The sequence below is a fragment of the Primulina tabacum genome, chromosome 12, assembly GCF_025594145.1.
Source record: "Primulina tabacum isolate GXHZ01 chromosome 12, ASM2559414v2, whole genome shotgun sequence".
Lineage (NCBI taxonomy): Eukaryota > Viridiplantae > Streptophyta > Magnoliopsida > Lamiales > Gesneriaceae > Primulina > Primulina tabacum.
Window position 1 is genome coordinate 28,221,789 of NC_134561.1, and position 16,768 is coordinate 28,238,556.

The following is a 16,768-nucleotide window of genomic DNA, read 5'->3' on the forward strand; positions in this document are numbered from 1 at the left end:
TGTCGAAATGCGAGTTTTGGTTGAGACAGGTAGTATTTCTGGGGCATATTATATCCGGAGATGGGATATCTATGGATCCCAGTAAGGTTGAAGCCGTGATTTCTTGGCCAAGACCGACGTCAGTGCCCGAAATTCGCAGTTTTATGGATTTAGCGGGATATTACCGTCGTTTTATTAAAGATTTCTCAAGTATTGCTAAACCAATTACTCAGCTGACTCAGAAGAATGCTCCATTTGTTTGGCCTGAAGAATGCGAGACTAGTTTTTTGGAGTTGAAAAAGAGATTGACCAGTGCTCTGGTGTTGACTATCCCATCCGGTACTGGTGATTTTGTGGTTTATTGCGACGCCTCTCACAGAGGGTTGGGATGTTTTCTGATTCAGCGAGGGCATGTTATTGCTTATGCCTCAAGACAACTTAAACCACATGAGACTCATTATCCAATCCATGATCTTGAATTGGCAGCCATTGTCTTTGCATTAAAGATATGGCGACACTATCTTTACGGTGAAAAATTTGAGATATATTCTGATCATAAGAGTTTGAAATATCTGTTTCCACAGTCTGAATTGAATATGAGGCAACGAAGATGGCTTGATTTGCTTAAAGATTTTGATTGTGAAATCAAATACTATCCAGGAAAGTCTAATGCAGCAGCTGATGCACTAAGTCGAAAGGTATGTTCCTTATCCTTGTCGATGATCGGTGTTTCAAATTTGATAGAAGACTGCTGTTTGTCTGGATTAGCATTTGAAACAAATTATAGACCGTTGTGACTTGATACGGTGCAAGTAGAACCAGAGCTGATTATGAGAATTAAAGCGGCTCAGAAAGTTGATCAGAATGTACAGAGATCAATAGTGATGGTCAGAACAGGGCATAGATCGAAATATCAGGTACGTGATAACGTCTTGTATGTAAATAATCGTTTGGTTGTGCCGAATGTTTCAGATTTGAGACGACAGATATCGACAGAAGCGCACAACAGTCGATTCAGTATTCATCCTGGTGGCAGAAAGATGTATAATGATTTGAAAAGACAGTTCTGGTGGAAACAAATGAAGACTGATATTGCCGAATTTGTTTCCAAATGTCTGAATTGCCAGCAGGTGAAAGCAGAAAGAAAGAAACCAGTAGGTTTATTACAGAGTTTGTCCATTCCTGAATGGAAATGGGATCACATTTCCATGGATTTTGTGACGCAGTTACCGCGTTCCTCCCTAGGTTGTGATGCGATTTGGGTCGTGATTGACAGATTGACCAAATTCGCATGTTTTATTCCGTACAAGATGATGTACAGATTTGACCAGATGGCAGAGATCTATGTCAGAGAAGTGGTCAGATTGCACCGAGTGCCGAAGTCAATTGTATCAGACCGTGATCCTCGATTTACTTCGCACTTCTGGCAGAGTTTGCAGCAGGCTCTCGGTACGAAGTTACATCTGAGTACCGCATATCATCCACAGACCGACGGCAGTCAGAGCGGACTATCCAGACACTGGAGGATATGCTGAGAGCAGTAGTGCTTGATTTTAGCACTAATTGGCAAGATGCATTGCCACTTTGTGAGTTTTCGTACAACAACAGCTATCAGACGAGTATTGAGATGGCACCATTTGAAGCATTGTACGGAAAGAAGTGTTGATCCCCTCTCTATTGGGATGATATCTCTGAAGTGCCTGAGATCGGACCTGATATGATCAGAGATATGAAAGAAAAAGTGAAGCTAATTCAAAAGAAAATGAAGGCAGCACAAGACAGACAGGCCAAATATGCCAATGTTCGACGTAGACCGTTGGTATTTGAGGCAGAAGACCGAGTATTTTTAAATATTTCACCTTTCAGAGGAGTTGTCAGATTTGGCAAGAAAGGAAAACTGTCTCCACGATATATTGGGCCTTATGAGATTCTCGAGAAGATAGGAGATCGTGCCTATCGACTCGCTTTGCCGCCTTCATTATCCGGGATACATGATGTCTTTTATGTATCGTTATTAAGGAAATACTTTCCTGATGCTTCACATGCTATTCAGCCAGACGAGGCCGAAATGGATGAGACGTTGAGCTATATTGAAAAACCGATTCAGATTATTGATCGTAAAGAAAAACAGCTCAGAACGAAGACCATTCCACTTGTGAAAGTTCAATGGACTCGTCATGGCACTGAAGAAACAACCTGGGAGACTGAATCAGATATGAGACAAGAATTCCCTGAGTTGTTTCGATAATGTAAACTTTTTAGACCGTTTCTGTATATACTCCCTATTGATATAATTGAATGCCTGTGATTTCGAGGGTGAAATCGTATCTTAGGGGGGAGAAATGTAATGCCCGAGATTTTATACCGTGTTAAATTACGATTATTAATTTTTAATCGAGATAATTATGAAAGGGCTAACCGAGACACGAAATGAGATTGCGTGTGAAAAAAGATGTACGAGGACAGTAGCATCGGCGCATATGCGCGACCGGGATGCGCGCACATGCGCCAAACAGGCAGAAGACTTCGCGCATATGCGCGGAAGATGTCGCGCATATGCGCGAAGCCTATGCGAGGAACTCCAGAGAGTCTCGCGCATATGCGCGGAGATGAGTCGCGCATATGCGCGAGGCAATGTGCAGGATACGCGCGGAGACCGAGTGTCTCGCGCATATGCGCCGATTGGGGTCGTGCATATGCGCGAGACATGTGCTACAAACATTGAGCCACTCGTCCTTATGCATGTTACGTGTATATATATATATATACATACAACGCTTTCCTCAGAGGAAAGAAAGGAAACGAGAGCTTCCGGGGGAATTACGTTCAATTCGATTTGCGATCAATCCGTCTATCCAAATTTGAATCCGATTATGGCACCGTGTTCCTAGCAACGACAGCTACAACAGGACGTAAGTTTTGTTACGTTTTGTTAAGATTTGAAATTATGCTATGTCCAGAATCAGATACGATTCATATATAGTGTTCTTGAAGTAGTAGACATCATAGAATCGAAGTCAGATTAAGAAACAGATTGATTATGGAATTGTTATGAATTTCAAAATTAAATTGACTGAGATGTGATGTCAGATTCGTACGGTTGTTGATTGTAAATGATTAGAATTGGGATAGACTGATATAGTATTATCAGTATCGCAAGATTGTACTGTTGTACCGTCAGAATTTGATAAGACGGAGATGTTTTGATTTGAATAGAATATTGATACAATATATTGATATTGTCATTGCCAGATTGAACATTGACAGGCTTTGAGTCGAGACTTCGATTGTATCAGAGCAACATCAAGAAAGGTATAAATAAATGTTGATTCGGGATTGCACAACTCGAGTTAGGTTTGACTTGAATTTTTCAAAATCACATACTATATTTTATTGCATTGATAATTGCAGATTATCAGATTGATATGTTTAGTCTATTGAATTATAGCAGAGCCAGAGTTTGAGTCTAGGGCAGATCAGCCTAGCTAGGGCAGAACCGCCGAGTCTTTGTCAGAACCACGTAGACTCTAGACTTACGGTGTATCGATGATCTTAGATGTAGATCGACGTCTATTGTAGACATTTGATACAGCATACCAAAGTCTAAATTAGATCGGGATCCCTAGATTAGAAATAAGTTGAGAGAAGATAATAATATATTAACTTAAATACAGATTCGTATTGATTCATGTAGTCAGATTAGATACATGTTTTAATGTTTGTTTATGCTTTTATATATGTTTTATATGATTGCATTGATACATTGTTTATACTGGGATATTTATATCTCACCGGAGTTATCCGGCTGTAGTCTTGTCTGTATGTGTGTATGACAACAGGTGGGACAGGTTCAGGGTCACAGAGGTGAAGAAAGATCGAGTTAGAGTGGAGACTACTGACTTGAACTAGAGTTAGGGTTTAAACACTTGTTATATAGTTGTTAAACCTTAGTTGCGACTGATTGTATATAGTGCAAGATTTGTACTTTTAATACTGACGTGTATGTTAAGATGTATGTCATTACGTTCCGCATTTAAAAAAAAAAATAATTAGACCCTGTTTATTATAATTGATTAATTAGTCCCAATGACGATTGATAAGATGATTAGCGTCCGGGTCCCCACAAAATGGAATCAATACTGACAAGATATCTATATATATATATATGTATGTATATATCATTTTATTGAAAAACAAAAAATGGATAGCCTAAATTTCATTTTGTTGAAAACATTATCCATCTCATTTCATAAACGTCGAATCATCATTAATATCATCCGTCAAGAATCATAATACAATAATACATAGGGATGATATTCATTTCATTGATTAATTGAAGCATCTATAGTTCTTATAAGATAGTTAATTAATTGATAACCCTCTTCGTAAAAAAGAATCTTATAGGAGGGACACGTACCTCTGCATAAAATACATCTTATAAGAGAGCACATGTTTTCATCGTTAATTGGCCAATTACATTGCGGATTTAGAATTGCAAGAGGCAACACCGTTACTATCACTATCAATCCAATCATTCAATCATATAAAACATCATTCAGGTATTTTATCGAACACGTTGGAGGCATCATTTAAATTTTAATTCCTTTCATTCAAAAATGCATATAATTGCACTACCATATACACATATTTACATATATATATCATGAATGGAATTTGAAAGGAGTTAACGTCACAAAATCATCAAAACACATACATATAGGATCATGTGATGCATTTACGAAATGATTCCACTTACAACACTTGGATCAATTGGTTTCCTTAACCTTGACAATGATCCTACAACAATAAACCCAATAACTAACCATCAACACCTAAATAATAACCTTAAATCACAATTCAATCCAATACATCAATCACAACTACCATCCCCCAACTTCACCATCTACAACAACTCAAGAACAAGAAGAAAAACCAGTTACCTTTGCTCCTTTCACTAAAAAGATGAAGTTCCAACTCCGAATTTAAGATTAATTGCTTGATTGAATGAGAGAATAAGAATAAGATGAAGAACCCTAGCTTAGAATCGATGGAGAAGAGAAAGGAAGAGAAGGGAAATGAGGAAAAATGAATTCTCAAACGATTTTATGCCTTAAAATACCCAAAACACGTTTTTACACTTTGCTGGGCGCCAAGGCGGACATCTTTTACCACCCTAGCGCGGAACTCTCGGCCAAAAACACAAAATTTCCGAACTAAGTGCGCTCAGGCGGACAACTCTTTCCTCTCGGGCGCGCTCTGTGCACAGCTACAACAAAGATCGCTTCCGAAACGCCTCTTCCCTTCATAATTAGGAAAAGTGGTAAACATGAAAGTTGTAGTTTTATGTCTTGGCTTGCACTTCCAATTAACTTCATATCATTTGAAGGTCTGTGTAAAGAGTTATGCTCAATCTTCCAACATGTATCACTGGAGGAATTACGATACACACGACACACTTCGGGGCGCATTTGGCTTGTATTCCACAATGATTTAAACAAAACTCAAAACATGAAAGTTATAGCCTTATGTCTTATCTTTCTAATGAAAGTAGCCTCACAGCATTCAGATCAATATACAAAACATTATGTTAAAAACCAAAACTACTGCCACAATTTCATACCGTTTCAGCACTTCCATTACCTATTTTGCTAAAGATCAATTTTCTGTTCTACCCATACATTCTCTATTTCATTCTATATCATTCAATACCATTCATATCATATCTTGAAGCCATAAACCATCACCATTACATCACATATCCCGAACGATCTTCATAATAAATCATAAAAGGAATAATGAACATACTTAATCATAACATTACCTTACATCATAAACATACAAATGTCTGGGAGTTACAATTCTCCACTCCTTAAGAAATTTCGTCCCTGAAATTGCCATTACTATGTGAATAACTCAGGATATCGTTGTTTCATTTCTTCCTCAGGCTCCCACGTTGCTTCTTCAACCAATTGATTACGCCAAAGGATCTTGATAATGCCGATCTCCTTATTCCTCAGTACTTTAACCTTGTGATCTAAAATCTGGATTGGTACTTCTTGATAAGTCAAGTTCGGCATCAGATCCAACGCTTCATGTCTGAGAACACAGGAAGGGTTCGAGATGTACTTCCTGAGCATTGAAACGTGAAATACATGGTGGACTCTATCCAAGTCTGGCGGTAAGGCTAGACGATATGCTCTTTCTCCAATCATGTCCAGAATTTCAAATGTGCAGATAAATTTTGGGCTCGGCTTACCTTTCTTCCCGAATCTCATTACCCCTTTGAGAGAAGAAATTTTGATAAAGACGTGATCTCCAACTTCAAACTCAAAAGGACTTCTTCGATTATCGGCATAAACTTTCTGTCTGGATTGGGCCATCTTCATTATTTCCTGGATTAAAGCAATCACATCAGCTGTCTGTTGGAACAATTCTAGTCCTAATATATTTCTTTCACCAACTTCATCCTAGTTCAATCGTGACGTACATTTCCTGCCGTACAATGCATCATATGGTGCCATGCCAATCGTTGCCTGATAACTATTGCTATATGTAAATTCCGCAAGTGGCAATTTAGAATCCCAGCTACCAGGAAAATCAATCGTGCAGACTCATAGCATATCTTCAAGAATCTGAATCACCCTCTCTGACTGCCCGTCACTCTGAGGATGATATGCTGTGTTAAAAGCCAATCTAGTGCCTAAGGCTCTGTGCAAGCTCTTTCAGAATTCAGAAGTAAACCTCGGGTCACGATCAGATACAATTGACACAAGGATTCCATGAAGTCTCACAATCTCAGCTACATAGACTTCAGCATACTGGTTCTTTGTAAATGTTGTCTTGAACGGAAGAAAATGAGCCGACTTGGCTAACCTGTCAACAATCACACAAATGGAGTTGTAACCCTTTGAAGTTCTTGGAAGTCGCGTTACAAAGTCCATTGTGATGTGCTCCCACTTCCACTGAGGTATTGAGAGAGAGTGCAAAGTTCCAGCAGGTCTTTGATGCTCAATCTTTCCTGCTGACATGTTAGACATTTGGATATAAACTTTACGATATCATTTTTCATACATGGCCACCAGTATAGACGTCGGAGATCCTGATACATCTTGGTGCTACCTGGTGTATCGAGTATGGTGCGGTATCAGCCTCTGTCAAAACATCCCGACAAATGTCATTACCACTGGAAACACATGTCCGACCTCTCGACGTTAGTAAATCATCAGTGTTCATCGCAAACTCTGTATTTCCTTTCTCATCGGCTTTAGATCGCAATTCCATCACTCGATTATCATTAGGTTGCTCCTGTCGTATCCTATCTGTCAACGTAGGTCGAATAACCAAAGCTGAAAGGCTAGCGATGGTCTCTTGCTCTGCCGTAGCGATCTCTCTCCTCTGAAGATCCAATAACAATGGCTTCTGAATCAACGAGCTCAAAGAAGAAACTGACTTGCGGCTCAAATCATCTGCAACGACGTTTGCTTTACCTGGGTGGTAGCTAATGGTCACATCATATCTTTGACAAGTTCTAACCACCTCCTTTGCCGCATATTGAGTTCCTTCTGCGAGAATATATATTTCAAGCTTCTATGGTCTGTGAAAACTTCACATTTCTCACCATACAGATAATGCCTCCATATTTTCAATGCGAAGATCATAGCCACCAATTCAAGATCGTGGGTTGGATAATTTTTCTCGTAATCCTTCAACTGACGAGAAGTATAAGCGATTACGTTCCCACGCTGCATCAGTACAACTCCAAGTCCCATCTTTCACGCATCAGTGTATACAATAAAATCTTCAGTTCCGCACGGAAGTGCTAGGATAGGGGCTAATGTCAACTTGTCTTTCAACACTTGAAATCCGTGTTGGCACTTGTTTGTCCACTCAAACCTCACCACTTTCCTCGTCAGATTGGTTAATGGCAGGGCTATTTTGGAGAATTGGCAATAAAACGTCGATAATAACCTGCCAAACCATGAAAACTACGCATCTCGGAGAGTGTCGTAGGAATAGGCCATTGTTTAATTGCTTCAATCTTCATGGGATCCATTGCAATGTCGTCTCTCGAAACAATATGGCCCAGAAATGATACTTGCTCTAACCAGAATTCACACTTTTTCAACTTTGCGTATAACTGATTTTCCCTCAATAACTGCAGTACAGTTCTGAGATGCTCCGCATGGTGTTCCCTATTCTTTTAATAAATCAGGATATCATCAATGAAATCGATAACGAAGCTAACCAGATATGGCTTGAAGACCCAGTTCATTAGATCCATTAAGACAGACGGAGCGTTCGTCAACCCGAATGACATGACTGAGAACTCATAATGGCCATACCTGGTTCTTAATGCAGTTTTAGGGACGTCGGCTTCCCTAACTTTCAGCTGATAATAACCAGAACTCATATCGATCTTTGAAAACAATGTCTCTCCATGTAGTTGATCAAAGAAATAATCAATCCTCGGCAATAGATAATTATTCTTGATCGTGACTTTGTTGTTCTCTCTGTAATCAATGCATAACCGCAAAGATCCATCTTTCTTTTTGACAAATAAAACTGGAGCTCCCCACGGAGAAGAACTCGGACGAATAAAGCCTTTGTCTAATATATCCTGCAACTGATTCTTCAGTTCCTTCATTTCAGTCATGGCCACGGTAAGGAGCTTTCGAAATCCGAGAAGTACCTGGAACCACGTCAATCACAAACTCAACTTCACGGTCAGGTGGTAATCTAGGCACATCATCTGCAAATACATCAGGAAAATCCCGAACTACCTCAATCTCATTCAACTTCATTGTCATCTCAGTATTCACATCTATTATAGCAGCTAAAAACCTCTGACACCCCTTTGATAACATTTCCTGAGCTTTGAGACAAGAAATATAAGGAGTGTAAAGTGAAATACCTGAACTCTGGAAAATTCCGCTATCATCATCTTCTGCATGAAATCGAACCGTCTTAGCCACGCAGTCAATAACTGCACGATATGACGATAGCCAGTCCATTCCCAAAATAACATCAAAAGCCACCATGGGAATAATAATAAGATTAGCAAAATAGATTTTCTCATTCACTTGTACTGTACAACCTTTAAGAATACTAGAAGGCCATAATTCGTCTCCCGATGGCAACAAAATACTATAGTGGAGGGGTTCAAAAGATGGAACAACATTCAAAGAGTGCAAAAAAATTTCGGACATAAAAGAATGCGGAGCACCAGTGTCAATCAATGTAATAGTGGTCTTGCCTGAAATTAAGATAGTACCTGATATAACAGAAGAATCAGGATTTGCGCTTTCTTTGGTCACTGAGAAGATTCTGCCTTGAACCCTATCTTTCCCTTTCTCACTCTTTACTAGACAATTTTTGATAACATGTCCAACACCTCCACAACGAAAGCATCGATTACTTCCAACCAAACACTCACATGTATGCATTTTGCCACATTTTGGACATACAGGTCGATCATATGCAGGAGGTGGCATAGAAGCTTTGGGTCTATGCTCCTCTTTCTCTTTGCCTCTGAACTTGCCCTTACCTTTCCATCCATTACCTTGGCCTTTAGTAGAAAAATTTTGGCGCTTCAACTGTCTTTCTCTTTCAATTTCCTTCTCGTCCTGCTCGGTCATCCTTGATTTTTCAACAACATCCTTATATGAAGCAGATTTAGACATTCGAACGTCTCTTTTAATTTCAGGCCGGACACTTCTAAGAAAATGCTCGCCCTTTTCGATGTAATTGCTGGCCAGATATGGGGCAAACTGACACCCCTCTTCGAATTTGAGAATATACTCTTGCATTGACATATTTCCTTGCTTTAGTTCTAGAAATTCCTTCATTTTCTGACTTCGAACATCTCGAGAAAAATATTTGTCATAGAATAAATCTTTAAACTCCTGCCACTTCAGTGCCGAAACATTAACTGATACCTTGGTGGCGTCCCTAAAAATCCTCGTCGTCTTGGTCAATAGAAAATGGCACAGCGGACTCGATCTTTATCGTCAAACTGAAGAAAATCATAAATAGCCTCCACAGCTTTGACCCATTCCAAGGCAACCATGGGATCACTGCTACCATCAAATTCTGGTGGCTTCATCTTCCGAAATCTTTCGTATGCGCCTTCACTACTGGGCTCGGGCCTCACTTGCTCTCTCTCTCTCCCTTGCCCTGCATTCTACATCCATAAGAGCTGCTGGATTTGCTCTCCATGTACCTTGGCCTGTTCTTTCAGTAACTTGCTAAATTCACCAACCACTCTAGATGATGAACTATCCTCCCTTCTGATGCTTTACGCTTAGGCGGCATGATCCTATTATACATATTAGTTTAAAACCATTTCCACACATAACATATTATAATTATTGAGGCTACACATCCATATTATATCAAATAATGCAGGTACATACATACCGAATTGTCGACAGCAGAGGAATTCATATGCAAAATCATTGGTCCGAAAATATCGGCTCTGTTACCAATTAATGTAACACTCGTGACTAAATTACATAATCAGTACTGAAGCTTTGAAATATAATTTGGATAAAAGGTGTAATTTTAAAAAAAATTGGACAGCATCTCCCCGCAAATAGGACCTGCCCCCTGTCTCAAGCAACACATAAATCACATGCAAAAGATTTCATATACATCAAATACCATTTAATATAGTATCTACACATATTTCTAAGTTCAAAGAGAAAAACTAGATTTACAATATTTCCTAAAATAACCATAACCATAACATAACAAAAATAGCATCCAATTGAAATCTCCAAAGTTTGGCATATTCCCTTCTCTCGCTTCAACAACTCAGGGATGATCACTCTTTCTTACCTGTGCCTGCATCACATGAACATAACTGGGATGAGTATAAAACTCAGCAAATGGAATCAATACTAACAAGATATCATTTTATTGAAAAAATAAAATGGATAGCCTCAATTTTATTTTGTTGAAAACATTATCCATCTCATTTCGTAAACGTCGAATCATCATTAATATCATCCATCAAGAATCATAATACAACAATACATAGGGATGATATTCATTTCATTGATTAATTGAAGCATCTATAGTTCTTATAAGATAGTTAATTAATTGATAACCCTCTTCGTAAAAAAGAATCTTATAGGAGGGACACGTACCTCTGCATAAAATACATCTTATAAGAGAGCACATGTTTTCATTGTTAATTGGCCAATTACATTGCGGATTTAGAATTGCAAGAGGCAACACCGTTACTATCACTATCAATCCAATCATTCAATCATATAAAACATCATTCAGGTATTTTATCGAACACGTTGGAGGCATCATTTAAATTTTAATTCCTTTCATTCAAAAATGCATATAATTGCACTACCATATACACATATTTACATATATATATATATCATGAATGGAATTTGAAAGGAGTTAACGTCATAAAATCATCAAAACACATACATATAGGATCATGTGATGCATTTACGAAATGATTCCACTTACAACACTTGGATCAATTGGTTTCCTTAACCTTGACAATGATCCTACAACAATAAACCCAATAACTAACCATCAACACCTAAATAATAACCTTAAATCACAATTTAATCCAATACATCAATCATAACTACCATCCCCCAACTTCACCATCTACAACAACTCAAGAACAAGAAGAAAAACCAGTTACCTTTGCTCCTTTCACTAAAAAGATTAAGTTCCAACTCCGGATTGAAGATTAATTGCTTGATTGAATGAAAGAATAAGAAGAATTTGAAGAACCATAGCTTAGAATCGATGGAGAAGAGAAAGGAAGAGAAGGGAAATGAGGAAAATGAAGTCTCAATCGATTTTATGCCTTAAAATACCCAAAACACGTTTTTACATTTTGTTGGGTGCCAGGGCGGACATCATTTTCCGCCTTAGCGCAGACCTTTTGGCCAAAAACACAAAATTTCCAAACTAGGTGCGCTTGGGCGGACAACTCTTTCCGCTCGGGCGCGCTTTGCGCACAGCTACAACAAAGATCGCTTTCGAAACACATCTTCCCTTTATAAATAGAAAAAATGGTAAACATGAAAGTTGTAGCTCTATGTCTTAGCTTGCACCTCCAGTTAACCTCATGTCATTTGAAGGTATGAGTAAAGAGTTATGCTCAATCTCCCAAGATGTGTCACTGGAGGAATGACGATACACACGACACACTTCGGGGCGCTTTTGGCTTGTCTTCCACAATGATTTGAACAAAACTCAAAACATGAAAGTTATAGCCTTATGTCTTATCTTTCTAATGGAAGTGGCCTCACATCATTCAGATCAATGTACAAAACATTACGCTAGAAACCAAAACTACTGCCACAATTTCATATCGTTTCAGCACTTCCATTACCTATTTGGCTAAAGATCAACTTTCTATTCTAGCCATACATTCTCTGTTTCATTCTATATTATTCAATACCATTCATATCATATCTTGAAGTGATAAACCATCACCATTACTTCACATATCCCAAACAATCATCATTATAAACCATAAAAAAAATAATGAACATACTTAATCATAAACATACGAATGTCTGGGCGTTACACCAAATGTAAAATCGTAAACGACATCCAACCTTAAACTACCATTATTTCCAAAATAACCTTAATTCTAACATCTCTCAAAACCATGTAAGCCATAAAATTCTTTTAACTAAGCTTAAATCTTTTTAAACATAATTTTGCGGGAAAAAAGCGACATTCCTCGGGTTTTGTGCACCATAAGTCCAGCTAGTTCAACCATAAAGTCCACCATCAACATCATGCTCACCTGAATCGATCACGCCTAATAAGTCTATTAACTCAGTAAACCTTAATCATGATAGCAAGTAATACATATACATTCACAAGCAATAGTGAAAATAATTTTTAAAAAATATCTTTTCATGAACATAAACATAAACATTTTTCCTTCATCATATCTGTGGGGACCCGGACGCTAATCCAATTCTTAATCATCATTAGGATCAATTTACTAATCAAGTAATTTGGGTCATAAAAAAAATTTCTTTAAATGCGGAACGTAATGGAATGAACTAATATACATATTCGTATAAAATAAAGTACAAGTCCTGTACAGTCTACATTCAATAAAAACTAAGGTTTAACAGCTAATTATCAAGTGTTCAAACCCTATCTTTAATCCAAGTCCGTAGTCTCCACTCTAATCATGATCTCTCTCTCTTCTTGTCTTGACCCTGATCCTGTCCCACCTGTTGTCATGCACACATACAAACAAGACAACAGCCGGATAACTCCGGTGAGAATTATATTCCCAATATAAATCATGTATACATGCATTTCATATAAACAATACAATGGCATAAAATAAACATTCATAACATGTATCAAAATCAGAAACATGAATCAATATAAACTCTGAATATAACATGTATCAAATCCGACACATGAATCAACACAAACTCTGAATCACACTCAGTGACTCCTGGACTCTGACTAGACTCATCTTAATCTAGGGATCCCGATCGGAATAAGAACATACCCCCACCTACACTCCTGATCGGGGTGGTGGCATGTTCTTATTCACGGACTTTGGCTCTTTCTATATCGAACACCAGTAATAGAAGAAACTCCAATTCTATCAACTCCGATATAGCCAAACGTCCGGCATCTTGGCAAATCAGCCACAGACTGGGCCTATCGACCAAGGCGTCCATATCGAACATCAGTAATAGAAGAAAATCCAATTCTATCCACTTCGATATAGCCAAACCTCGGTGACAATGTGCAATGGGCCAGTGACGATTCCATCACAATCAGGCACCTCTGTCACGAGATCAAATGTGTATGACTAGGCACATCCGCCTATGACTCAACACATACATTGTCTATAAATCCATAGACCAAAGATATCAATCATATTCAATTGCAAATAACAATGCAATAACATAAAGTATATGATTTTGGGAAACTCAAGTCGAATCCAACTCGAGTTGTGCAATCCCGCATCAACATCAATTTATACCTTTCATTTCTTTCTGTCGATCGGACTTTGTCGAAGTCTCGAACTCACTGCCTATCATATCCATCTGGCAACAACAATATCAATATACTGTATCAAGGTATAACTCAAATCAAAACCTGTTCTGATCGATACTCAACTCAAAACATATTCTGATCAATGTCACGATCGAACGATACAATCATAATCAATACTGAATCTGATCGATACCACTCTACTGATGTTTCAACGGCATAGTAATACAGTCTCGATAATCCCGTAAATTTCAATATCACAGATAAAATATCTCGAGACATAATCGATATTGATACAACTCATAATTCCAGCAATAACCGATCATAATCTCAAATCTGTACAATCTCAGTCATGTCATTTCCGAAAATCATAACAATTACATAAACAGTATGTTCTTCGATCTGACTTCAATTATATACTAATCAGTATACCCAGAACACATAATATCAGTCAAATCACAATTCCCCTAATATCATAATTTCAAACGATATCAGAATTCAATAAAACTTACGTCCCGTTGTTGCTGTCGTCGCTAGGAACTCGGTACTAAAGTCAGATTTCAAATCAGATGACCAGATCGTAAATTAGAACATGAGCTTTCCTCGGCAGCTCGTTTCTCTTCCTTTTTCCTTCTTAAGGCTAAGGATTGATATGTATAGATATATATACACACACGTTGCATGCAAGGGCAAGTGGCTTATATTTGGTGCAACACGTCTCGCGCATATGCGCGACATCACTCGGCGCATATGCGCGAGACACAATTTCTCAGCGCGTGTCTCGGCAGCTCGCGCATATATGCGCCTCCTCGTCGCGCATATGCGCGAGACCTACTGTCTCATGCAATGCAACTCGCGCATATGCGCGCCTCCATCCGGCGCATATGCGCCAACTTCTCTGGACATTTACTTTGGTTACTGGACACCCCGCGCATATGCGCGCCCTCACGCCGCGCATATGCGCGGGGTCTTCTGCCAAACCCGCGCATGTGTGTGCACCAGATCGCGCATGTGTGCGGATGGCATCTCCCTCGCACATATTTCGCATCTTTTCTCGTCTTTCCCGGTCTGATTCATTCCGTCTATAATCATATCAATTAATCACTAAATCATTTCAGATTAACAGGATAAATTTCTCGGGCCTTAAATTTCTCCCCACCTAAGATTCGATTTCGTCCTCGAAATCATAGGAAATCAGATCATATCATAGGTAATCATATCAACCCGGAAGAAATGTATACCGGAAGTTAATCAGAAAATTCACTTTAATGAACTTCTTCCAGAATCTTAATTTCATTTCAGATTCCATTCAACAAATAGCTTCTTCAATATCCTACCCATTCCTTAGAACTTCCAACAACGGAATAGTTTTATCCTGAATCATCTTTCTTCTGCTGATTCAGATTTCAATCTGGAATAATGCTTCAAGAAGTATAATCTCATAATGCCATTCGAATAACTGATGATAGAATCAATCTTACAATACTGGCTATACAACATCCGTATATACCAATTAACAACTTATAACAAATCAATACTATCATCTCCTATCAATCTGGTAATTTTAATCAGGGTTATATTCAATCTTCAACCTCAATTATCAACAGTCATCATCCGACATTGACATATTCTGCCTATTTATTCTGAGCTGTCTTTATTCTCTTCTGAATCAATTTCAATTTCTTTTCCATATTTCTGATTCTATCAAATCCAATCTTAGGTATCACCGAAATATAATCCCCATACGAAGAAAATCTGCAGTTTTCACTGTACAATGCCTCGAATGATGCTATCTCGATACCCATCTAATAATTATTGTTATACGATAATTTACAAGTGACAATAAATCATGTCAACTAGTGCTAACATCCAGCACTACAGTTCCTGGATATTTTCCAGTATCAGGATAGTTCACTCCGATTATCCGTTGATCTCTAAACAATAGGTGAAAGATCTGGTTGTATATTCATCCCAAAAGTACAAAATAATCCGAAAATCGGGAATATGATAAAATCAACTTTGGCATTCAGTGCAATTTGCCTACTTTTCTGACATACAACTCATTAATAGAATCATATCTGTAGGTTTTCATGTATGAGCTAGCACTCGCAGACTAGGTCCGTCTGTCACTCCTAACTCAATCAGTGCTCAATTCCAAAAGGAATGCGATAGCTTCATCACGATATCCCTGGAAATATAATCCCATTTCCATTCAGGAATCGAAAAGCTATATAACCAATCTCCTGGTTTCATTCTTTCTCTCTTCGTCTGTTGATAATTCAAACATTTCAGTACTGACTTTATCAAATCTGATCCCATCCGTTTCTACCACCATCTGTCTTCCAAATTATCATACATTTTCTTACCATCAGGATCGATGCTGAATCAATTACTGTACACATATGACAACACATTTTGTTTCAAATCCGAAACATCTGGCACAACAGATCGGTTATTTGTATACACTACAGGATTACATACCTGAGATTCGGATCGACTTTTTGAACTGCTTTACTTTCAAAATCAGCTCTGATTCGATCTGTACAGTACCCATTCTCAATTGTCCATTGTTTGTTTCAGATATTCATTCATAACAACCGAACTTTCGAATCAAATTCAGAACATCAGTGATAGATAATAGCCTGCTAAACTCATAGAACTGCAAATATCTGATACTGACGTTAATCTCATCCAACTGATCACGGCCTCACTATACCCAGATCGACAAATATATCGTCTCCGGATGCCATATAGTCTGAATACAATC

At 38.3% G+C, this 16,768-nt stretch overlaps 2 protein-coding genes across 2 annotated transcripts; both read right to left on the minus strand.

Moving 5' to 3' along the window:
* Positions 1-5,879: 5,879 nt before the first annotated feature.
* Positions 5,880-8,389, minus strand: LOC142520306 (uncharacterized). Its single transcript, XM_075623308.1, has 5 exons — positions 8,225-8,389; positions 7,873-7,947; positions 7,598-7,721; positions 7,099-7,541; positions 5,880-6,371 (listed from the first exon to the last, which is right to left on the minus strand). The coding sequence occupies exons 1-5, from the start codon at positions 8,387-8,389 to the stop codon at positions 5,880-5,882; spliced, it is 1,299 nt and encodes a 432-aa protein (XP_075479423.1).
* Positions 8,390-8,624: 235 nt separating this feature from the next.
* Positions 8,625-9,824, minus strand: LOC142520307 (uncharacterized). Its single transcript, XM_075623309.1, has one exon. It carries the CDS (start codon positions 9,822-9,824, stop codon positions 8,625-8,627), a length of 1,200 nt encoding a protein of 399 aa, XP_075479424.1.
* Positions 9,825-16,768: the final 6,944 nt, after the last annotated feature.

Coding starts and splice junctions, on each gene's coding strand:
- LOC142520306 (XM_075623308.1), bottom strand. CDS start 8,389: ATGAGTTCTGGTTATTATCAGCTGAAAGTTAGGGAAGCCGACGTCCCT. Junction 7,948..8,224: donor GGGTCTTCAAGCCATATCTG/GTTAGCTTCGTT, acceptor ATGGTTTGGCAG/GTTATTATCGACGTTTTATT. Junction 6,372..7,098: donor CACCATACTCGATACACCAG/GTAGCACCAAGA, acceptor GCTTTAATCCAG/GAAATAATGAAGATGGCCCA.
- LOC142520307 (XM_075623309.1), bottom strand. CDS start 9,824: ATGAAGGAATTTCTAGAACTAAAGCAAGGAAATATGTCAATGCAAGAG.